Here is an 18,483-nt window from a genome sequence, read left to right on the forward strand (position 1 = left end):
GAAATGGCTTTAAAATGGAATGGGGTACACTGGATATTAGAAAGAAATTCTTTACTGTGAAGGTGGTGAAACACAGGAACATGTTGTTCAGAGAGGCTGTAGGTGCCCCCTCCCTGGAGGCATTCACATCTAGTCTGGATGGGGCTGTGAGAAGCCTGGTCTGGTGGGAGATGTCCCTGCCTATAGCAAGGGGTTGGAATGAGATGATCTTCAAGGTCCCTTCCAACCCAACCTATTCTATGATTCCATGTTTGTTCACTTCCCCACAGTAGCTTTTGACTCAGTGCCTGATTCCAATGTGGTCTCATAGGAATGGATGCTTCAGTGAAATCCCACTGCCTACAGATTTCAAGGAAAGCTGATAGGCAGACAGATTGATTTGAGTGTGGACCTCATTAAACTTGAGAGAATCCATCCAGGCAAAGACATGTTACAATGCTTCTTATGTGGCTAAAGCCTTAATCCAAGCTTGCATCCTCCTCCATCCCAGAGAACCCCGCAGTAAGGCTCAGGGATCAGACATGCCAAATAGCTCTGCTTGCAGAACTGCTTTTTGCAGCTCTTGCTGTGTGCAGAGCCTCCCCTACTTGCCCCCTGTTGGTGACATTGAATCCAAGGCTGAGTAACTCCGAGGCGGAGAATTACAAGGTTGGAAACAGCCAGTTTGCCATATTACATGTTTATTATAACCGCAGAAAGTTATAAGAGACTGCCTATAAGGTAAATGAGAGATGCTCTTTAAAAGAGAGCTGTTCTCCAGGCAAATCTGAACAACAAAATGATACTTCTGTGCATTCAGTGCTGGAAAGTTTTCCCCCTCCAATTAAAAAAAAATAAGGATTTGAGTGAAATTTCATCTTAACAAAACCCCTCTCAATCTGCACACCCAGGAATGATATTTATTATTATTTATTACATTATTTTACTGTATTAAAAGGCAGCCTTTTTGAAACAGAAGGTGCTTTCCTTCATTTGCAGGTTGTATCAGGGTAGGGGCTGCTTTGGATAGCACTGAAAAGCAGCCATTTAAAGGGTAGGCTTTGAAATCGGTTCAGCAGCAAATAGCATTACAGCACAGATCAAAAATGGGCTCATTCTACACTTCTTTCTTTACCAAAATCAAAGGTGTGCTCCAAATTAGAAGGCTGGCGAGGAACTCACAGGAGCTGGGTTTTGTTCCCTGTTCTGTTGCACATTCGTGTTGCATGACTGAAGCAAATGATCTGATCTCTTACTAAAAGCAGGGACAACGTTTTGCAAGGTTGGTGTGTTTGGATCCTCTGACTGCCCCTAACGTTAAGGATCCTGGCTTCTTTCTGTGCCTCTCAATGCTACGTGAGTGACAGTAATTATTCCTTGCTAAGGAAGGGTTGAAGTTCCCTCTGATTTCTGTGCAGAACGTGGGTTGGGTTAAGATTCAGTGCAGCATCAGAACAACTGCAGAAGACAATCATAAAAATAGCAGAGAAAATGGCTTGGGAAATGCAAGGTAGAAAGCAAACACCCTTGGAAGGGTAGAAAAATAACTCTATGAACAACAGTGGCAAAGAGATGCAGGGACCACAAGCACTTTAAGAACATGAAACATCTGGAAGAAAAGAAAGCCTTTGTCCCTTTAAGTGTGTACAAGGAGTCACAATCTTGATTTATCTATTTCTTTATACTCCCATCTGAGAAGGTGTAGGATTTCAAGGGATGTGCCAAGCACGAGGACATGATGCTGGATGGCTCCAATGGGCACCAGCTTTGGTTATTTTTGGACACATGAGTACTCTGTCAATGACGCCAGTGTTGCAGCTGGAACAAAGAGAGGCTTCTGTTTTGTTGTGGAGATAAAACTTGAGTGGACGCCTGGAGGAGGGGCAGCAAAGGGGAGGAAGGCTTCATGCCATGACCCATATCACGTTTTGCTAACAACAGCGTCCATTCATTGCTTAATTAAATCGTTAATTAAGTTCCACGCGTGGACTCGATAGAACAATTCATTGTGGGCTCAGTGCGGTTTCCAACCTGTTGAGGAGAACAGAAATCAATTCGTTGCCATTCCCTGGATGTTGCCCACCTCACGGAGCACCCATCGATGTGACATCATTGGCTGCCCTTCATGGCACGAGTGGGCTGTGCTGAGTTAGATTCCCATGCCCTGGGGGTGGGGGATGTTTAACACAGACCATCCCGAAATAGGAACATCAATTTGTAAGCTTGTTTTGAAGAGGGAGTGTTGGTTGGAGCAGAGAGGAGCAGGGGAAGAGCATGAAGTTTATGCTACAATTAGAATCCAAACGTTTTGATTTTTGGAGAGAACTGGACAAAATTCTCTTAAATGCTTCAAATGGGAACCTCTTTGCTCTTTCCCTTTCACTGAAACCTGTTTTGAGTCCCCAAAAATAACTCGTAGAGGTCAGGTCCCTCCCATTTATATGTTCACAATGGTATGTGGCATTTCAGTTAATGCTCAGAGCCAAGAATACTTCCAAGTTCTTCGGGGCAGCTCTGGGTATTTGTCCTTGATGAACCCAATGCTGGCGCTCAGTGTGTGGACAGGGTGGGAGCTGTATGAGGCTGCTGGGGGAATTTGAGACGGGAGGTCATAAATACTGGACAATTTCCACTCTAAGTCATGGTTGATGAATGATGAGATAATGTGGCTTGTAGAACAGGGAATGTCTTGTCTTCTTCTAAAATATTTGTTTGTACACCTGTGTTTTTCTCTATGTTTTTTAGGATAAAACCCGTCAGGAAAGGGAAGCAAAAGATGAAACAGATGAAGCAAATGTGGAACAGCAGCAGTGGGATAACAGGCAGCTTCCTTTGGGGTATTTCTTTCCCAATATCTTAAATACAAGAGGTGAGAGGATAAGCAGGAATCCTGAAGCCCATGCACATGTGAGTCTAGTTAAGCAGAGACCCAGCAAGCTCAGCAATGGAGTCTTCTTCTACCACTGTGTATATCACAGTGGGACAATGCAGCTTTGCCTGCAGGCAAAAGTTGTGCTGTTTGTGTGCTCGTGCTGGGGAGCAGCACCCAGAATTTCCTTCCCTTATCTCCACCTGCAGGCAGCCACAACACAGACCTGAGCCTGCCAGTACAGCCAAATTGCACCAGCTGTCTACAGCTGGTCATAGAAAGTGTGCTTCATGGGCCTGTAATTGCATTTACTCACCTAATTAGTGGTGAAAGGGAGAGTTCCATGCCAAAAAGAGAAGTCTGATGAAGGGTGCTTGGTGAGAGCAGCTGTGAGGGTAACAAAATCCAGCCCCAGCTTTGGGGAGGTCAGAACATGTTACTGGTGGGGCGTCTTTGGAATAGGCTCCATAACCCCTTACCTTTAAATTTACTCACTAATGTGAAAGGATAGATGGCTAAAGGAGCTTTGAACACAGCAGAATGCACATTCCTAAAGTCACAACTTGGAAATGTAGGTGATGCCTTTTCCTCAAGTTTACCAGTGCAGCTGTGCAGTAACCACAAAATTCAGAGCAATATACTGCCAAGCAAATGGACCTTTGGACACATGACAGGGCTTGCAGTGCTGAAACTCAAAACAAGCTTTCAACTGGTTTAAAACACCATCTCGATTCCCATGATGTTTGCACCTTTCAGGATCAAGACTGATCTCGGTAGTTCTTCTGCTTCAGGTAGGTTTCTGTATTAATTACATTGCTGGTTTAACTTCCAAATCAGAGCTGGGTGAATGACTCAGCTGCTATTTTATTGCTACCCTTTCAATTTTAGGTGGGAAATGTTTTATATAACTGCACCATGTCACGTTTTCAGCTGAGGAAAGACATGTTACTTTGCTGCCTCAGGTCCTGTGAGACCTTCTAACCCATAAAAATGGCAGTGTAGCATTATCCTTTCCTATTAGACATGCAAGAAAATACATCCACTGATTGTTTATCTTCCAAAGAGATTAAAGATCACAACTGAAATATTCTCCTTCCCTTCCTCCCCATCTTTATCTGTCCAATATCTATCAGGGACAATGAGGAATGCTCTAGAGTTCCCAGATCCAACCTAAACCTTCCTTTAATCCATCCTCTATGTCCATATTGCAGCCTGTGCTGGGTGACAGCCTCCATAGGAAAGTAATTAATTCCTCCAAGGTTTTTCCCATTAGGGGGTTTATCTATCAGTGCTGTATTGCAGTAGGAAATGCAGTAATGCTGCCACCTATGGAAAATATCCCAAACCCGACCTTTTGCAGCCCAACAAAATGCTTCTGCAGCTGTGAAAACAGGATCTGAATGTGCACCATTGATCTGCAGATAAAACCACGCATTTGTTACGGGGTCTCAGTTAATCTAAACGTGAAGGGAGCTCAAATTCTCTTCCTTTCAAATAAATTAGTTTTGAAATTGAAATTGTTTCCGGAAATTGGTCCTTAAGACAATATTTTTACTTGATGGTGGCACCTGGAGGCCTCAGCATAAAAAAACCCCATCGCCCTATGGTGGTAAGTGCTGTGAAAACATCAGACAGAGCTGGGCAGCACTTCCAGCCCCCCATCTTTCCTCACAGAGGTGTGGAAGATGTCAGGGAAAATTAAGTTCTTCAAGGATCAATCTGACTTTTGCACATGTGTAATGAATGGATTTGCTTTGGGTGACTGCTGTGGGGTGTTGCTCTGTGGGTCGGTGCTGTCCCCCAAGGACAGTGACTCCATCACCTCCTTGGGTAGCCTATACTAGTGCCTGACCACTATTAGTGGTATAGTATTATAGTGGTATAGTATTCTTTCTTAATATATATATATATATATTAAGAAATATACTATATATAAAAATATACTCTCTCTCTCTATATATATCTATCTATCTATCTATATATATATATAGATATATATATCTATATATCTATATATATATATAGAGAGAGAGAGAGTACTATGGTATAGTATTCCTTCTTAATATCCAACCTGAGCCTCCCCTGGTGCAACTTAAGGCCATCACATCTTTATTGCAACATCCTATTGCTGTTACTGGGAGCAGAGGATGATCCTCACCTCACCAGCATCTCCTTTCAGCCTTCCAGCTGCTCTGCCCCAGCAGCAACACATGGAGTTGGTTGCTCATGGAGGCTGTGGATGCCCCATCCATGCAGGCATTCAAAGCCAGGCTGCATGTAGCTCTGTGCAGCCTGGGCTGGTGCACACAGCAGGGGGTTGATGACCCTGCACACAGCTGGGGGTTGAAAGCAGATGGTCACTGTGGTCCTTTTCAACCCAATGACTCTATGAAAGCACTGAGGGGAGCAGCAGGCAGTGAACACTGAAACCCAGGAGCAAAGCTGTGCCAGCACAGGCTTCTTCCTCATAGAAAAGCAGACCTTGTCCTCCCCACTTCCTGACCTCACACACAGAACAGAGAATTCCAATAGAAATCTGAGCAGTACATTCATTTTTTGTCTATCTGTGAAGTTTAAGGGGAGGAAGGAATGAGTCCTTACAGGTGTGAGCCCCCACAGGTGCCCTTAATGATCTCTTAATGAGAACCCTGGGACAGCCCAGAGGCACAAGCAGAACCTTCTAGAACTTTGCAAGCTCACTTGGGCTCTTGATATAAAGCCCCTCTGCCACGTGGCTCCACTTGCTGGCAGTGCTTTTCTCTCCTAGAAATCCTTCTTGTGAAGATGCGTATCTGGTAAGAATCAATTTATTTTATGGTGATATGATGGTGGTTTTCTTGTTGTAGTTGTTGAGTTCTGTTTGGTGCTGCTTTGGGCTTTCATAACAGTGTGAGAAAGGGCTTGGCCCCTTTATTTACCTATTATTACTCTTTGCAGTAGTGATGCTTTTGCTCTTATTTTTGTGGTGTTGTTGTTGCTACTTGAATTGGGTTTGTTATAATCAACCTGACAGTAAAATGGTGGGAGAATGTGCTGTAGGCTTTGGTTGCTCACGCAGGCCTGAGACCTCTAGAAAAAGAGGAATTTATCCATGAATGTCTACAAATATTCTGATTTTCTTTCCATTTATCTTGTTTTTTGTCTATTTGGCTTTTTCTTTGCTGAATAAGACATGTGTAAGATGCTTTTAAAGGGGAGGGGTGGAAGTACACTGGCTATGGGCCTACCTATAGGCTTTATCTTTTTATCTGCTTCAGTTTAAACTAATATTCTATTGCTCCAAAGTTATTTTTCTATGAGTTCTTGTGTTCGTTTTTCCCTCTTTCTAGCTCTAGGCTGGGAGAAAGCATGTTGTTGTAGGGTGGTTCCAAGCCTTAGCCTAACATGGAAGGGTCATAGCACCTGCCTAACAGAAAGGGGTTGTTGTATGGAGTTGTATGTTGCTGTATGGAGAATGGAAATGTAAGGATGGGTAATGCTTAGTGTGACCCTAGCCCTGAAAGCTGTTCCAGGTGTCCTGGATTAGCTGCTTAGCACACTGTGATTGGGCAGCTGTGCTGCTTGCCCTGCTCAGGGCTGTTATACAAAGCAAAGGAGGCAATGTGGAGGAACACATAAAAATCCAATCTGGTGTTAACGATGGCAGTGCTGTTGTGTAGCAGAGTAATGAGAGCTGAGCAGGGAGCAAAGGTCTGAATACTCAGGTGATGCTCGTAAGACAAGGCTCAGCAATCAGCAGTGTGGGTTGTTACCTTAAAAAGCATTGCTAATTGCTGTGGGTGAGACTGGACTTGAAACTGGACTTGAAACCCTTGGCTTTATAGTCTTGCTTTTGTTAAGTGATGTGAAAAAATATGCTTATGTTGTTTTCCTCTTGCCATGAATGCAGTGGATGTGTTATGTCATACTTTGAGTCTTAGCCTTATTTTTGAGGTATAAAAATGTTTATTTCATGCTTGCTGCAAGGACTGCCTGAAGGACTGCCATAATGGGGATCTATTTCTTGATCTCAGTAAGAAGCAGCAGCACATGCCTCTCCACATTAAGTGTAAGCAATGCACCTGGAGCACATGTTGTGCTTATCTCATTCCTTGTGTATTGACCACAGCTGTGTGCTGAGGCCTGGTCTCACTTCTGTGGTGTGCAAAACTTATGGTCCTACTGTTTTCTGATCTTCAGAGCATCCGCTTCTGACCTGGGATGCTGGCAAGACTTAACCAATACATTTGAGTGTATTTTGAAGCTGCTGTGGGGGCAGGTTGAGGGTTGCATTTGATAAAGTAGTTCATGTTTCTAGTTCTGAAATCTTAACGTGTCTTGATCGGCTTTGGAGGAAATAAGAGCAGTTCTAAAATGGCTGATTCAGTAATAAATCATTCCATCATCCTTCCCCTTAGATCACAGCCTTTATCTCGCTCTCATCTGCTCCACGTGGGCCTGAGAGAAGCAGAAAGGTAAAAAGAGGAAAAAAGCAGCTTCTGATATTTTTGGAAAGAGTTTGACTGTGATGTAAAACTCTCTGGGGCGTGTGATTATTTGGCAAATGGAAGCTGGAGTGCAGAATTGCCTGATAGAAACAAGTGCAAAGCCAGCAAGGTAGCATGCAAAGAGTGGTGGTGCAGATGGAGGATATAATTCAGCCTCTGAGGAGGACACTGCAGACTGTCAATGTCTGGGTTTTGGAAGGTGTATTCTTGGCTCTAATGTTATTCTGAACCTGCTTTGTGTTGGTCACTGAAGGGGAAAATTGTTGTAAATGCTTCTGTGTGCTGGTATCCTGGAACACAGCCTGGCTTGATGTCATACAGGATGTCTTGATTCTATCAGTAGCAGTTATCTGAAGTATTTTTATTTCATGGCAGTTTCAGATAAACTTTTCCTGGTTGGAGTCGAGCTGAATTTTTCCAAGGAGGAGTCACTCTTTTCCACTGTGGCCAAACATGAGAATTCTTCTATTATCTACTTTTCATTTTTGCTTGTCATTTGTGGATCTTCAGCCGCATTGCAAAGGCACCTTATGCTCATTTAATAGGTAGGGAGTAAGAAGATGGGCGTGCTTTTTGCTATGGAATAACTTGCTAGTGGGACCTGAGGTTATTGATCCTCAATTTATTGCTGCGAGTTGTTCCTGATGCATTCTATGCTTGCACCAGAAGTTGGGTTTAATCCAGATGATAATTCCTCATTGTGGGGAGCTCCTTTGGGTTGGTGCTTGGGTATCAGGCCTGACAGTGCGGTGCAAATCTCCTTCAAAAGCAAACAGAAAAAGCATTCATTAGGAAAGAAGGTTCATTAGCTTTGCTTGCTGTCAAAGAAATGAAGATGCTGTGGTTGTGCAGACCACAAGATGGTGGCATTGCACAGGTAAACGACATGCAGAGCAGCGGCTTCTGCTGCAGGTTGGTTTTATGTGCTACCCTACAAGAAGACTGAATACGGTTCTACTTGGAGAACAGGTAAAATAGGGAAGAATTCCTGGTTTCCTGTGTAATTTCAGATGAGTGGCTTAACTTCTATAAACCTCTTTTTCCAAACTGTAAATTGAGTAAATAAATCATCCTTCTATTTCCCCCACTGCCACCTACTGTTCAGCCTCTTAAAGCAGTGCGTGTATGTAATGCCTGACTCACTATCATCCCTTTTCTTTTCAAGTAATTGGAGAGCCCTTGTAATACTTTAATTGTTAATGAACTGTGCAGTTGATGAGCCTTTTCTCTTGACCTATGGACTCATTGCACTTCATCCTCCAGATCTGCACTGGAATTGTACTCTGTAGATCTGCCTTTTGCCTTTCTACCCAAAGGGTTGAGGTTCTGCTGCCAGCTTCTCATGTACCTCCCACTGTTGGAAGTGCTGCTGTTGTGATGATCTCAAGTCATCAGTTCAACTATTCAGCTTCCCGTTCCCCCAGCAGTCCAAATCTTTATCCAAGACCCCCCCATTGCTTCTTTTAGAGCCTTTCTCCTATCAAAACTACTCCCTTATCAGCATGTTTGTCAGCACCTTGACTCTGATAATGGTGAGGGCTCACTCCTTTTGTGTACACACTCACTTCTATATCATTTTATCAGCTACTGAGGAGAAAGTTGCCTTCCAGACTCCTTAGACTTACTAAAGGGAAATGATTACCATCTTAAGAATTATCTTTCTTGATTAGAAGGTGATCTTCATTGTTGTAGTGAGAAAATGCAGGTCAGAGTGACTTCATGCCATAATGTGGGTGAAGTTGTATCTTCTCTTGGTTCTTCTTTTGGGTGCCTCTGCTTTCTTATCTCTTGATCTCTTGAGAAGTTCAGTCTGTGAGCAGTGCAGTGAAGGAGCTTTATATTCCATCTGTATTAAACAGCAGCCACTAGAGCGTCACATAAGCAGAGTACACTGCTGGTACCATCCCATACTGTTTGTACTTGCAAGCCAGCAATGGAAGTAGCAAGCAGGAGAGTCTTAAAGCTGTATGGCATGGATGTATTATAAGCAAATTCCATAGCCCTTCCATTGCCATGAAAACATCCAGCCACTTTGATAACTGTCTGTTTAGATGATGCTTAAGCAAGCCTGCTGGAAGGACATCGCACTAGAAATGTTTTCAAATGAAAGCTGGAGCCTGTACTTAGAACTGATTTTTGCTGTCTTGCTGCAGATTATGAATGGAGAAAGAAATTATATGCCATATGCTCCAACATATTCTACCCTTCAGATGCTTGCAACACATGCTCTTGAAAACAAGTGTGTGTTTTCCTTCTCTAAAGCCAACTAATACATGTGGATGGCAAAGATTTGTCTGCTTGGGGTGCTCTTCTGAACCACTATGAACCCATTCATCAGTTCTATTACCTTGGACATGCTGTGGACTTTGGAGTGACTGACTGTACTTCTTTCTCCAGTAGCTCAGTACCAGGGGAGGCTGCAAGTGGAAAACTGGTTTTCTTCCATTCCCATTCTCATCTGCTATTCCCCCCTATTGCCTGGTATTATCCAACTGGTGTGCAATGACTATAAAACTAGAATAGCCTGCCTTGGAAGGGCTGTCCCCAGCAGAGATATCTGATGAACTGTGGCCAATGGGACAGTTCTTATTCTCTGATCTATGGAGGAAAACATGCCTGAGTTGATTTCAAGGCTCATTACATCTTAAAATCTCATGGCTCACAATGAAATCTACACTGGGCATCTCTACTTTGGGCATCTCTACTTGCTGCACAGCCTGACTCTGATTGTTTTAATGGTGCCTTTTTGTGGCGTGCTGACAACGATCCTTCACCAGTGGCTAAATCTAATCTGGCTTCTGCTCTTATCAGATACCAGCTAATCTGAATTTGATTTCTTAATGTGGACTGATATTATATTTGGGTATTCCCCTAGAATGCCTTCAGAAAAGCCTTATCTGTACCCATTACCCATCAGCCTTGGGTCCATCATCTTTTACAGGTGCATATGGACTTTATTTGTCCTCAGGCTTCATCTTTGCTGTTGTGAGTCTCTGCTTATGGAAAACATGCTTGAGAAGCTGCAGTTAAAGTTATGTTTGGATATGATATATCTGTCAGGCACAAAGTTAAAGGATATTCTTTCCTTCTGTTGCAGTATCTCAGCTTGGTTGCAGGGGGCATGTGGTACAGCCTTTCATTTCAAGTATATTAGCAATGCACTTTAGTAGGAATAGTATCAGGTTATTTAGTAAAACATTATTTTTTTCCCCATCTAACTAATACTGATGATGGAAATGTAATGATGCCCAGATGCTTTTAAGTAGCAGAGCCATTTAGGTACGTGTAAATTTCAAAGCATCTCTATTTACTCTAAAAATGAATACTGAAGAAGTAGTGATGAAAGAAACAGTTCAGATGGTGAATGGGAATTGAATAGCACAGGAGGCATAAAACTCATGGTGGATTTCTCCTTCCCTTAGGAAGGGTCTGGGATGGAGCCCTAATAATTTAGGGATGAACTAAAAAAATGGAAGCTCAGTGTTGTGGGGGTCTCACCCTGTGGAAATCTATTGTGAACCATTGGTGCTATGGATCCTCAGCCTCATTGCCTGTGTTAAAGAGCAAACATTTGCAGGATCAGAATCTGGTCACGCAGAGCAGCAGCTGCTGATCATTGAGGGAGGAGTCCAGTGAGGTTCATGGAGCCAGGAGTGCAATGGTTCAGTTCCACCAAATCAAGAATAAAAACAACACTGCAACGCTCTTCAGATTATTAAATACACTTCAGAGAAGAGCAGAGCTGTCTCTCCAAGGTTGTGAAGCTCTAATTATGATATACTGAGCTTCTAACTACTTCCTTCTTGCCTTATGGAAAGAACATAGGACTAGTCAGATTAGATTAAGCTTCTTGTATGTTATATCTTAGCTTCAAGTACCAGATGCTTTAAAAGGAGGAGTGGGAGACAGATGTTTTGATTATTGACCATCCCCAAGAGAGATCTTCTCCATCCTGGTAATTTGTATGATGGCAGCACCAATAACCTCCAACCAGATTCAGAATCTTGATAAGTGAGTTTTCCCACTCACTGGGCTCAGGTTCTACAAAAAGAAAAAGTTGTGTTCACAGTTCTTCATGTTTTGAAACAGTGGGAAAAATCAAATTATCATCTAGTGAGGGGCTTAAAGTCAGTAGGCAGAGTGTCCCTATGGCATGGCTTCAACCTGAGTATTCATGTGATTGAAATTAGACACCTGTTTAAGACAGAATTGAGTCAAGAAATAAAAGGGAGGCCTTGTATAGATGGTTAAGCATGTGTATATCATCAAGTAATTCTTGTAAGACCATTCTGGTGGCTAATATAGGTTAAGGATAAGAATGTTGGTAGGACTGGGGACTGTTTTAGGATCATGTTAGTGAGTGGATGTGTTTCTGCTCCTCATTGCGTCTGCATTTGTCTGGTTTCTTATGGAGGATGCATTTCCCAGCTGGAGCTGTGTCACTAAGTGTGTGTATGGTGGGACTATAAAGGCTGTGATAACCCAAACTTTGCTTGTTGCATTTGAAGTTCAATGTTGGTAATTGACATCCTCAGACACATTGAAAGCTGAACTCAATTGTTTTCCATAAGCTAAGGGAGACTTCCAGTACAAATATAGACCCACCTGAAGTGTTCTTCCCCAATGTACTTGTTGGTTTGAGGCTCTGTGTGCTTAGGAAAACAAACTCAGTGCTGAGGCTTCTAAGTCTGCATTATAAACTAGAATGGAACATACACTCCCGATGGTAAAATATTCTTTGCTAACGTGTTCCAAGAGCCACGTTAAGCAAAAGGCAGTAAAAGTATCTTAAAAAGCTGGATGTAAAACCTAGCAGATGTGCTTTTCTGTTGTAGTGAGAAAAGCACCTACTTAATGGAACGAATGGGGGGCTTGAAGGAGGATGTGGCGGTTACAGTGTTTTCTATTTGGGAAAGGAGAAGTTATTAAATGCTTATTTATGCATTTGTAAGTTGGAAAGCATTTTGTTTGGTGCTTATAGATGTGACACTTCTTGCACTGGGCAGCAGGGAGAGTTGGCTCTGGTTGGCGTCACCTTTATGACCCAAGGGGAGGGAGCAGGTATAGCTCAAGATCTGACAGCTATGAAACCTTCTTTCTAGATGCTTCCAAATAGCATAGGGATGAGGAATAGAGAACAATCCTATATTTGGAGATGCAACTTTTTCCAGCCATCAAATCAAGTGCTCTGCTTCTGAGATAAAGCAGAAGTTATAGCAAACAAAAGGTTCTAGAATGGATGTAGCCCTCAGCAATGCATTTTTACCCCCCTGTCTTGCACGCAGCATTCCCAGTTAAGAGCCCAGGCTGCATTTAGGATTTTGTTGCGTGCACCTGCGCTGCTTTAAACCTGTATCGAGCCCTTCAATAGGCTTTCCTTGCTCCAAACATTCCTATTTAAATGAAATAGGCCATCCTGTAAATGTAAATTACGTTGAATCGGAGCAGCCGTGCAAAGCAGAGCTGTGTGTGAGTGCTGAGTGCCCCATGCCCTTAAGACCCGAGTCAGCATCGCAGCCTCCTATTGCTTCTCGTTACCGTGTGCTCTTATTGCGATGCTGGCTCTGCCTTTGGGCTCCGGGAAGTTATTTTCGGGGAGCTCTTCGTTTCTCAAATACCGTTGTTTGCTTTCAAAACCACGGGAGGGTGTTTGCATGCGAGCGGCTTGCTTTAAGAAAGGCTTAAATATGAAGTGTTTGTCAACAGGAATGAAACTCGCTGAGATTGTCGGGTGAAGAAGGAAAGAGGAATTATCCTTTCCCCTCTGACACTGATAATTTTAACCTACGATTTGTTCCCTTGGGACATCTGAAGGGATGCTGAATTATCACGAATTCAAGAGCGAGAACGAAGTGCTTCCATCTCAGTGCCTTTATTGGCCGTAGCCTGACTTGCCTTCTTCACTTTTTGCCCGTAAGAGTGGGAGGAAATAACAGCAGTTTTAAGGTTATGCGTTCTAGGACTTGCGTATACACTGAAGATAATACTTTCCTTCCTCCTGGGAGTTCCCAAGGCGTTGTGAAAGTTGATTCTGGTGCCTAAAACCTCTCGAAGAGGGCGGGTGTCTCGCTTTACCGCATTAAACACGCTCACCTGTCCCGCTGTGCGGCACCGAGACGAGCTGCTCCTCCGCAAGGAAACGATCAGCGCTCACTGAACAGTCGCTTTTATTTCCTCCTTAAGATGAGGAAGAAAAGCGGTCTGAGCGATTCCCGAAGTGGGGTTGGGGTTCTCCCATGGGGGGCTGAGTGGCTCCGTTCTTCCCCCCCCCCCCCCCCCCGAGTTGCGTCGCTGCTGCCGGGCTGCCCTCCCCGAGCCTCGCACACGCTCTTCTTTCTGCCTCTAAATTCTCTTTGGAGCGAGTTGTGTACCCGGCGGAGTTGGGGCTGCTCGAGGCTTTCGTCTATTTAAGAAAAGCTTTCGGTTTGTTCCCCCCTGCCCTCCTCCTTCCCCTCCTTCTTCCCCTCCAAGCCGATGCTCTCCTCCATCCCTCAGTCCTTGGTGCCGTTTACCTGTCGCTTGCCGCTGGAACGGACTCAACTGCAGCGACCTCAACAGCGGCTGCACCGATGTCAGCGCTGATTTCTCTTGGAGAACTTGCATCGGGAGAGATTGAGGGTTGTGCTTTCTGCAAACTGTGCCTAAACCGGCTGCTCGAAGTAGGGAATTCAGGGATTCCAGACCCGGAGTTTCAGGCTTTAGAAGTGCTTAAGTGCTGCTTTATTGACATACATTGCAAAGAAGAGAAAGTTTTAGGAAGGAGGGGGGAGAATTCTTTCTTCCCTCCGGGATCGCTCCATCTCCCCGGTGTGGGGCTGAGCCCACGACCCCTCCCCATCCCGCAGGCACTGTGTAGGGATCCCGGGCTGCCCCACGGCCACAGCCCCGCTGAACCAGCGGGGAACGGCTCTGCTCGTTTATCCCTCAAGTGCCGAATTCTGGTGGCAGCTGTTTGGGGCGAGGGGAGCGCGTCTCCTCTGACCCCCTCCGCTGCCCCCTGACCCGCTATGAATCCCTAAAAGCATCGCTCCCCCCGGGGCCACGGCACACGAGTCTCCATTGTCCCCAAAGCTGGCACGGTCCCGGAACCCACCGGGCTTCCTTGAGCATCTCACTGGGACTGAATAAGCAGCTGCCTTCAATCCGACCGGAGCGCCTCTAACGCGGTACAGGGGCAGACTCGGCTGTATCGAGACTTCGGCTCTTAGGAAAACACTTTCTCCTTATGAATAAATCAACCAAGGTTCGCTCGAGTGGGAATTCCACCGCCATCCCTTCCCATCCACACTCCGGCTTTAGGAACTGATGGGGAAACGATGGGGGTGGCACAGCCAAAAAACGCTCCTGGTACAAAAAGGAGACATTAAGCCGAGGGATCGGACCCGTGCCTGGAGTGGGAACAAAAAGTCCCCGTCCCTTCACGTTGTACGCTTATTCTCTTATACCTTTGAGTAGATCACCCTCTTTAAGTTTTAATCTCGGAGCATTGAGGTGCGGTTCCGATTCTGATCGCAGCCCCGAACTGCTGCTTTTATTCAGTAATGCCCCGTTCGCTGCCCTGCTCGAATCTCTCATTGAACGCCGATGGGTTTGGTAGTAAACCTCCTTAACAGAGATATGTGGGATGGATGGGTTCATCTCTTGCCGTATCTGTCACTCATGTGGACAGAATAATTCAATCCCGGCTTCGGGTTTGAATTAAGGACGCATTTCTATGTAAAGCTTATAGGAAGACTTTTGTGGGGGGGGATTTGGGGGTAATTTCTTTTAGGAGAACCGTATCAAATGTCACATAAGCTGTATCGGTCTGACACGTATTAGAAAGGTGGCTCTGCGAGATGGGAGTGGAAACAGGAGCTGAAAACACAGCTTGAATTTCGGTCTGAATCTCATCCCGTTATAAAATAAAGCGGGTTGGAGTGTGGAGCTGCGCATAATGAGCGGAGGAAATCCTCGCTCTGTCCCTTTAACTACCGAACATCTGATTCCCTCATCTGGCAGATGGTCTCTGAGCACAGATTTGCATTCATTGTCTTGAAATCTGTTTTCGCGTTGGTGTTATATGGATTTCGGAGGCAGATCTATGCCCGGATCAGAACACAGAAGGAAAACAGCAACGAGCCCAAATGGCTTTATAAAATAAAACCACAGCGGCCGGGATAACTTCGCTTTTTCCTTTACCAAGGGATGTTTTCCACGTTGGTTTAACGGAGGGTGGTTCAGGCTCGAGTTGACAGCCCCGTCCGCTGTTAGTGCTGCGGGTGGGGCGGCCTGTCGTGCCCCCATCCCCTCACTCAGAGCCTCCTTTGAGTGTATCGTGGTACGTGATGGTGTTGCTTTCAAATATAGCGCCTGGAAGCGATCAGCTGCGTGTTTTACGAGGCCGGACGGGGGGAGGTCCTGCGGGGCGCTGCGGGTCCCGGCTGGGACGCGGCGGTGTCGCCCCGCACCGGGGCTTGTTCGGGACCGTAACCAAGAGGTTCAGAATTACCTTCAATCCTCCAATCTGAGCGTGGTATGGAAATAAAAAGCCCTTATATGGATACAGGCTCCTCCCCCCTTTCCCGGCGCGCCCGCTCCGGGCTGTGTAACCCATTCATGGTGACGGGGTGGGGAAGCAGCGGCTCTTCCCGGCGCGGTGTCATCAACCTCCGTCTCTCCGTTCCTTCTTTTTTCTTCCCCAAAATCATCCCGAGCCTTTTTTGTTATTGTTGTTATTGCTTTTTTTTCCTCTTCTCCTTCCGGATTAGGCAGCGATCAACCCTTCTTCTCTCAGTGCCTTTCTCGAAACAGGTGATCCCTTCTAACGGCCCTCGGTTTGTGGATGCGGCTCCCTGCGTTTGGACGATGACGATGCCAAGAGAGACCGAATCGGCTTAACTCACTTTGCCAGAGGAGAAACTTCCCCCCCACCCCCCCATCACCCTTCCTCTCCACCCCCCCCCATCCCCCCCATTTGAAGGCACTCAAACACACGTAGCACTTAAAGCTGAAGTTGGTTTCAAAGCTGAAGTTCTCCGCTTGCCCGGGATTTGTGTGTGTCAATTTTCAGGAGCTGCGTATTTTTTTTTCTTCCCCTCCTCCCTGATTTTCCCCCCCTTCCCCCCCCTCCCTACACCCCCCCCCCCCAATCGAAGGAAACTGTTGCTATTTGGAATAGACTTCTTAAATGTTTGGGATCCAAGATACTTTGGGAAGAGGACCGATTCTGAAAGACAAAACTCTGGGTTCTGAGATGGATTCCGTCAGGTCCTGGGTCAGAAACGTTGGGGTTGTGGATGCAAATGTAGCAGCACAAAGGTAACCGGGAGCGGTTTTCTCCTCTTTCTTCCCTCTCTTTTTATTTCTTTTCCTTTATCCCCCCTTTTTCCAGCAGCCGTTTCTTTCCTCCCTCTTATTTGCATTTGATATCAAATTGATTTTCTCCCTTTCTGTCCCCTCACCCCCCCCCCCCCCCACTTCCCTCCCCGGACTTCTCAATGAGGGTTCAGGGCAGTGCAGGCAGAGATGGGGACACAGCAGAGCATCGCGACTCCTCATATCCACTGCAGGGTCTGACAGCAGACATCGGCTCCCCCCCCATCCTTCTTTTTCCCCCCCTCTACACAAGAGCCTTGTCGGAAGGAATCGCTCCTTCTAGCGATACCAACGACTCTTTCCCACTTCCCGAGCCGTACAGCAGAATAGAAGCAGCCAAAGTTTAAAAAATCAACTCAAACGCCGATCTTCCCCCCCCCCTCCCTTTCCCTCACCCCTCATCCCATCTTGTTTTACTTAATTCAAGTCGCTACCGTGAGCGCCGGCGAAATGTTAACCCATAGATGCGGGCAGGGGGTAACAGCGTGGCATGCCGTGTTCCCACTGCTCGCACCCCGCCTGGGCTTTGGCTCTTGGTTTTTGTCGTTTAATTATTTGCAATTTTGGTTCGTTTAGTATTTAGCATCATCCTCCTCCACGCCTCCTTTTTCCTATTTATTTCAATTACTTTATTATTATTTTTTTTAATCCCCTCCTCAGCCAAGTTGGTGTAGGACCGCTGCTCTGCTCTTATCCCTTTTAGGATGAGATGATAGAAACTCCTTTAACTAATTATATATTTCTCTCATCACTCTTTGGGTACATATACACCGGGATGGGAAGGTTGAATCAGCCCTCCGAGTACGTTGGGTTTTATTTTATATAGAGGCAAAGCAAAGGGCACATGGAGCAGCAGATTGGGACACCAAAACGAGAGAGGGGGGGACCTTACAGAAACAGTCCAGCCACGGCCCGATCCGTGAGCGAGTTTCTCCGTGCACCATGGGAGGAGTTTATCGGAGTTTTGTGAATGTCGATAAATGGTTTAATAAACGGTGTGACGGGAAGGGGGGCTGGTAGGGGGGGTGATAAGACGTTTATTGCCGGGGAAAGCGAAAGCAAAAGGAAACGGTTCCTTTGGAGCTTCCAATTCGTGGCAGCGGTCGCACGGGGTTGGGGGGAGAGGGAGGGGAGGGGGGGAGAAGTAGCGCTGGGTTATTATTGGGAGCGGTAACGAACCGAGAAATCAAAGCCCTAAAGTGGGTGCAGTTGTGGCGGATGCGGTGAGTTCACACCGTACCTTATTGGCAATGGAAAACGCAGGGAAACAGCTGTAGTTCTGCGAAAGAGTTGAGTGATTTTTGCCAGCACAGCTCCGGGGGCTGAAAATTGAACAGTTCTGACTCCGGGCTTGTCTGGCTGTTAGATTTAACCCGTATGTTCGGTGCTGCTCTGCACCCCTTTGCTCCCTGTTTTGGGGATGGAGGTGTAACCCTTCTCGCAGCCAAACGCGGCTCGGGGTGCTGCAGAGACACAGAAGCGTTTCCAGCATCCTAAGCTGGGAAAAAACGCCGCTTTTTCTGCGGTCGGTGGGGAAGATGAGGGGAAGGGACAAATAAACCCAGATCCCCTCTGTTTAAATCCGAAGAGCCGAGCAGCAATGCGAGGTCGGTCATTAAAGACTTCGCGACAAACTTCGCTGCTAAGGGAAGCAGATGTTGTGCCCGGAACGGGCTGCCTCTCACCGGGGTGTCCTCAGGCGGTCGGTCCGCTCGTAGGAACCGCTTTCAGTTCGTTTGTATTCAGCAGGAGAAGCAAACGAGGGTGGGATGTGCGGCCATCAGAGCGCCT

At 45.9% G+C, this 18,483-nt stretch overlaps 1 protein-coding gene across 5 annotated transcripts in view; it reads left to right on the forward strand.

The window, feature by feature from the left end:
• Positions 1-15,913: 15,913 nt before the first annotated feature.
• EBF2 (EBF transcription factor 2) overlaps positions 15,914-18,483 on the forward strand; it is a 114,264-nt gene continuing 111,694 nt past the window's right edge. Inside the window, exon 1 of one of the 5 annotated variants that reach the window (XM_015883033.3) lies at positions 15,914-16,635. In XM_015883033.3, coding sequence (XP_015738519.1) covers positions 16,505-16,635 — 131 coding nt within the window. In that variant the 5' untranslated portion in view covers positions 15,914-16,504. Of the gene's footprint in view, positions 16,636-17,862; positions 17,916-18,483 lie in introns of those variants that run through there. The other 4 variants (XM_015883034.3, XM_085510147.1, XM_085510146.1 and 1 more) reach the window with 4 other exon arrangements.

This window comes from Coturnix japonica, chromosome 10, assembly GCF_054131305.1.
Source record: "Coturnix japonica strain WE chromosome 10, WE-NBRP24, whole genome shotgun sequence".
Classification (NCBI taxonomy): Eukaryota; Metazoa; Chordata; class Aves; order Galliformes; family Phasianidae; genus Coturnix; species Coturnix japonica.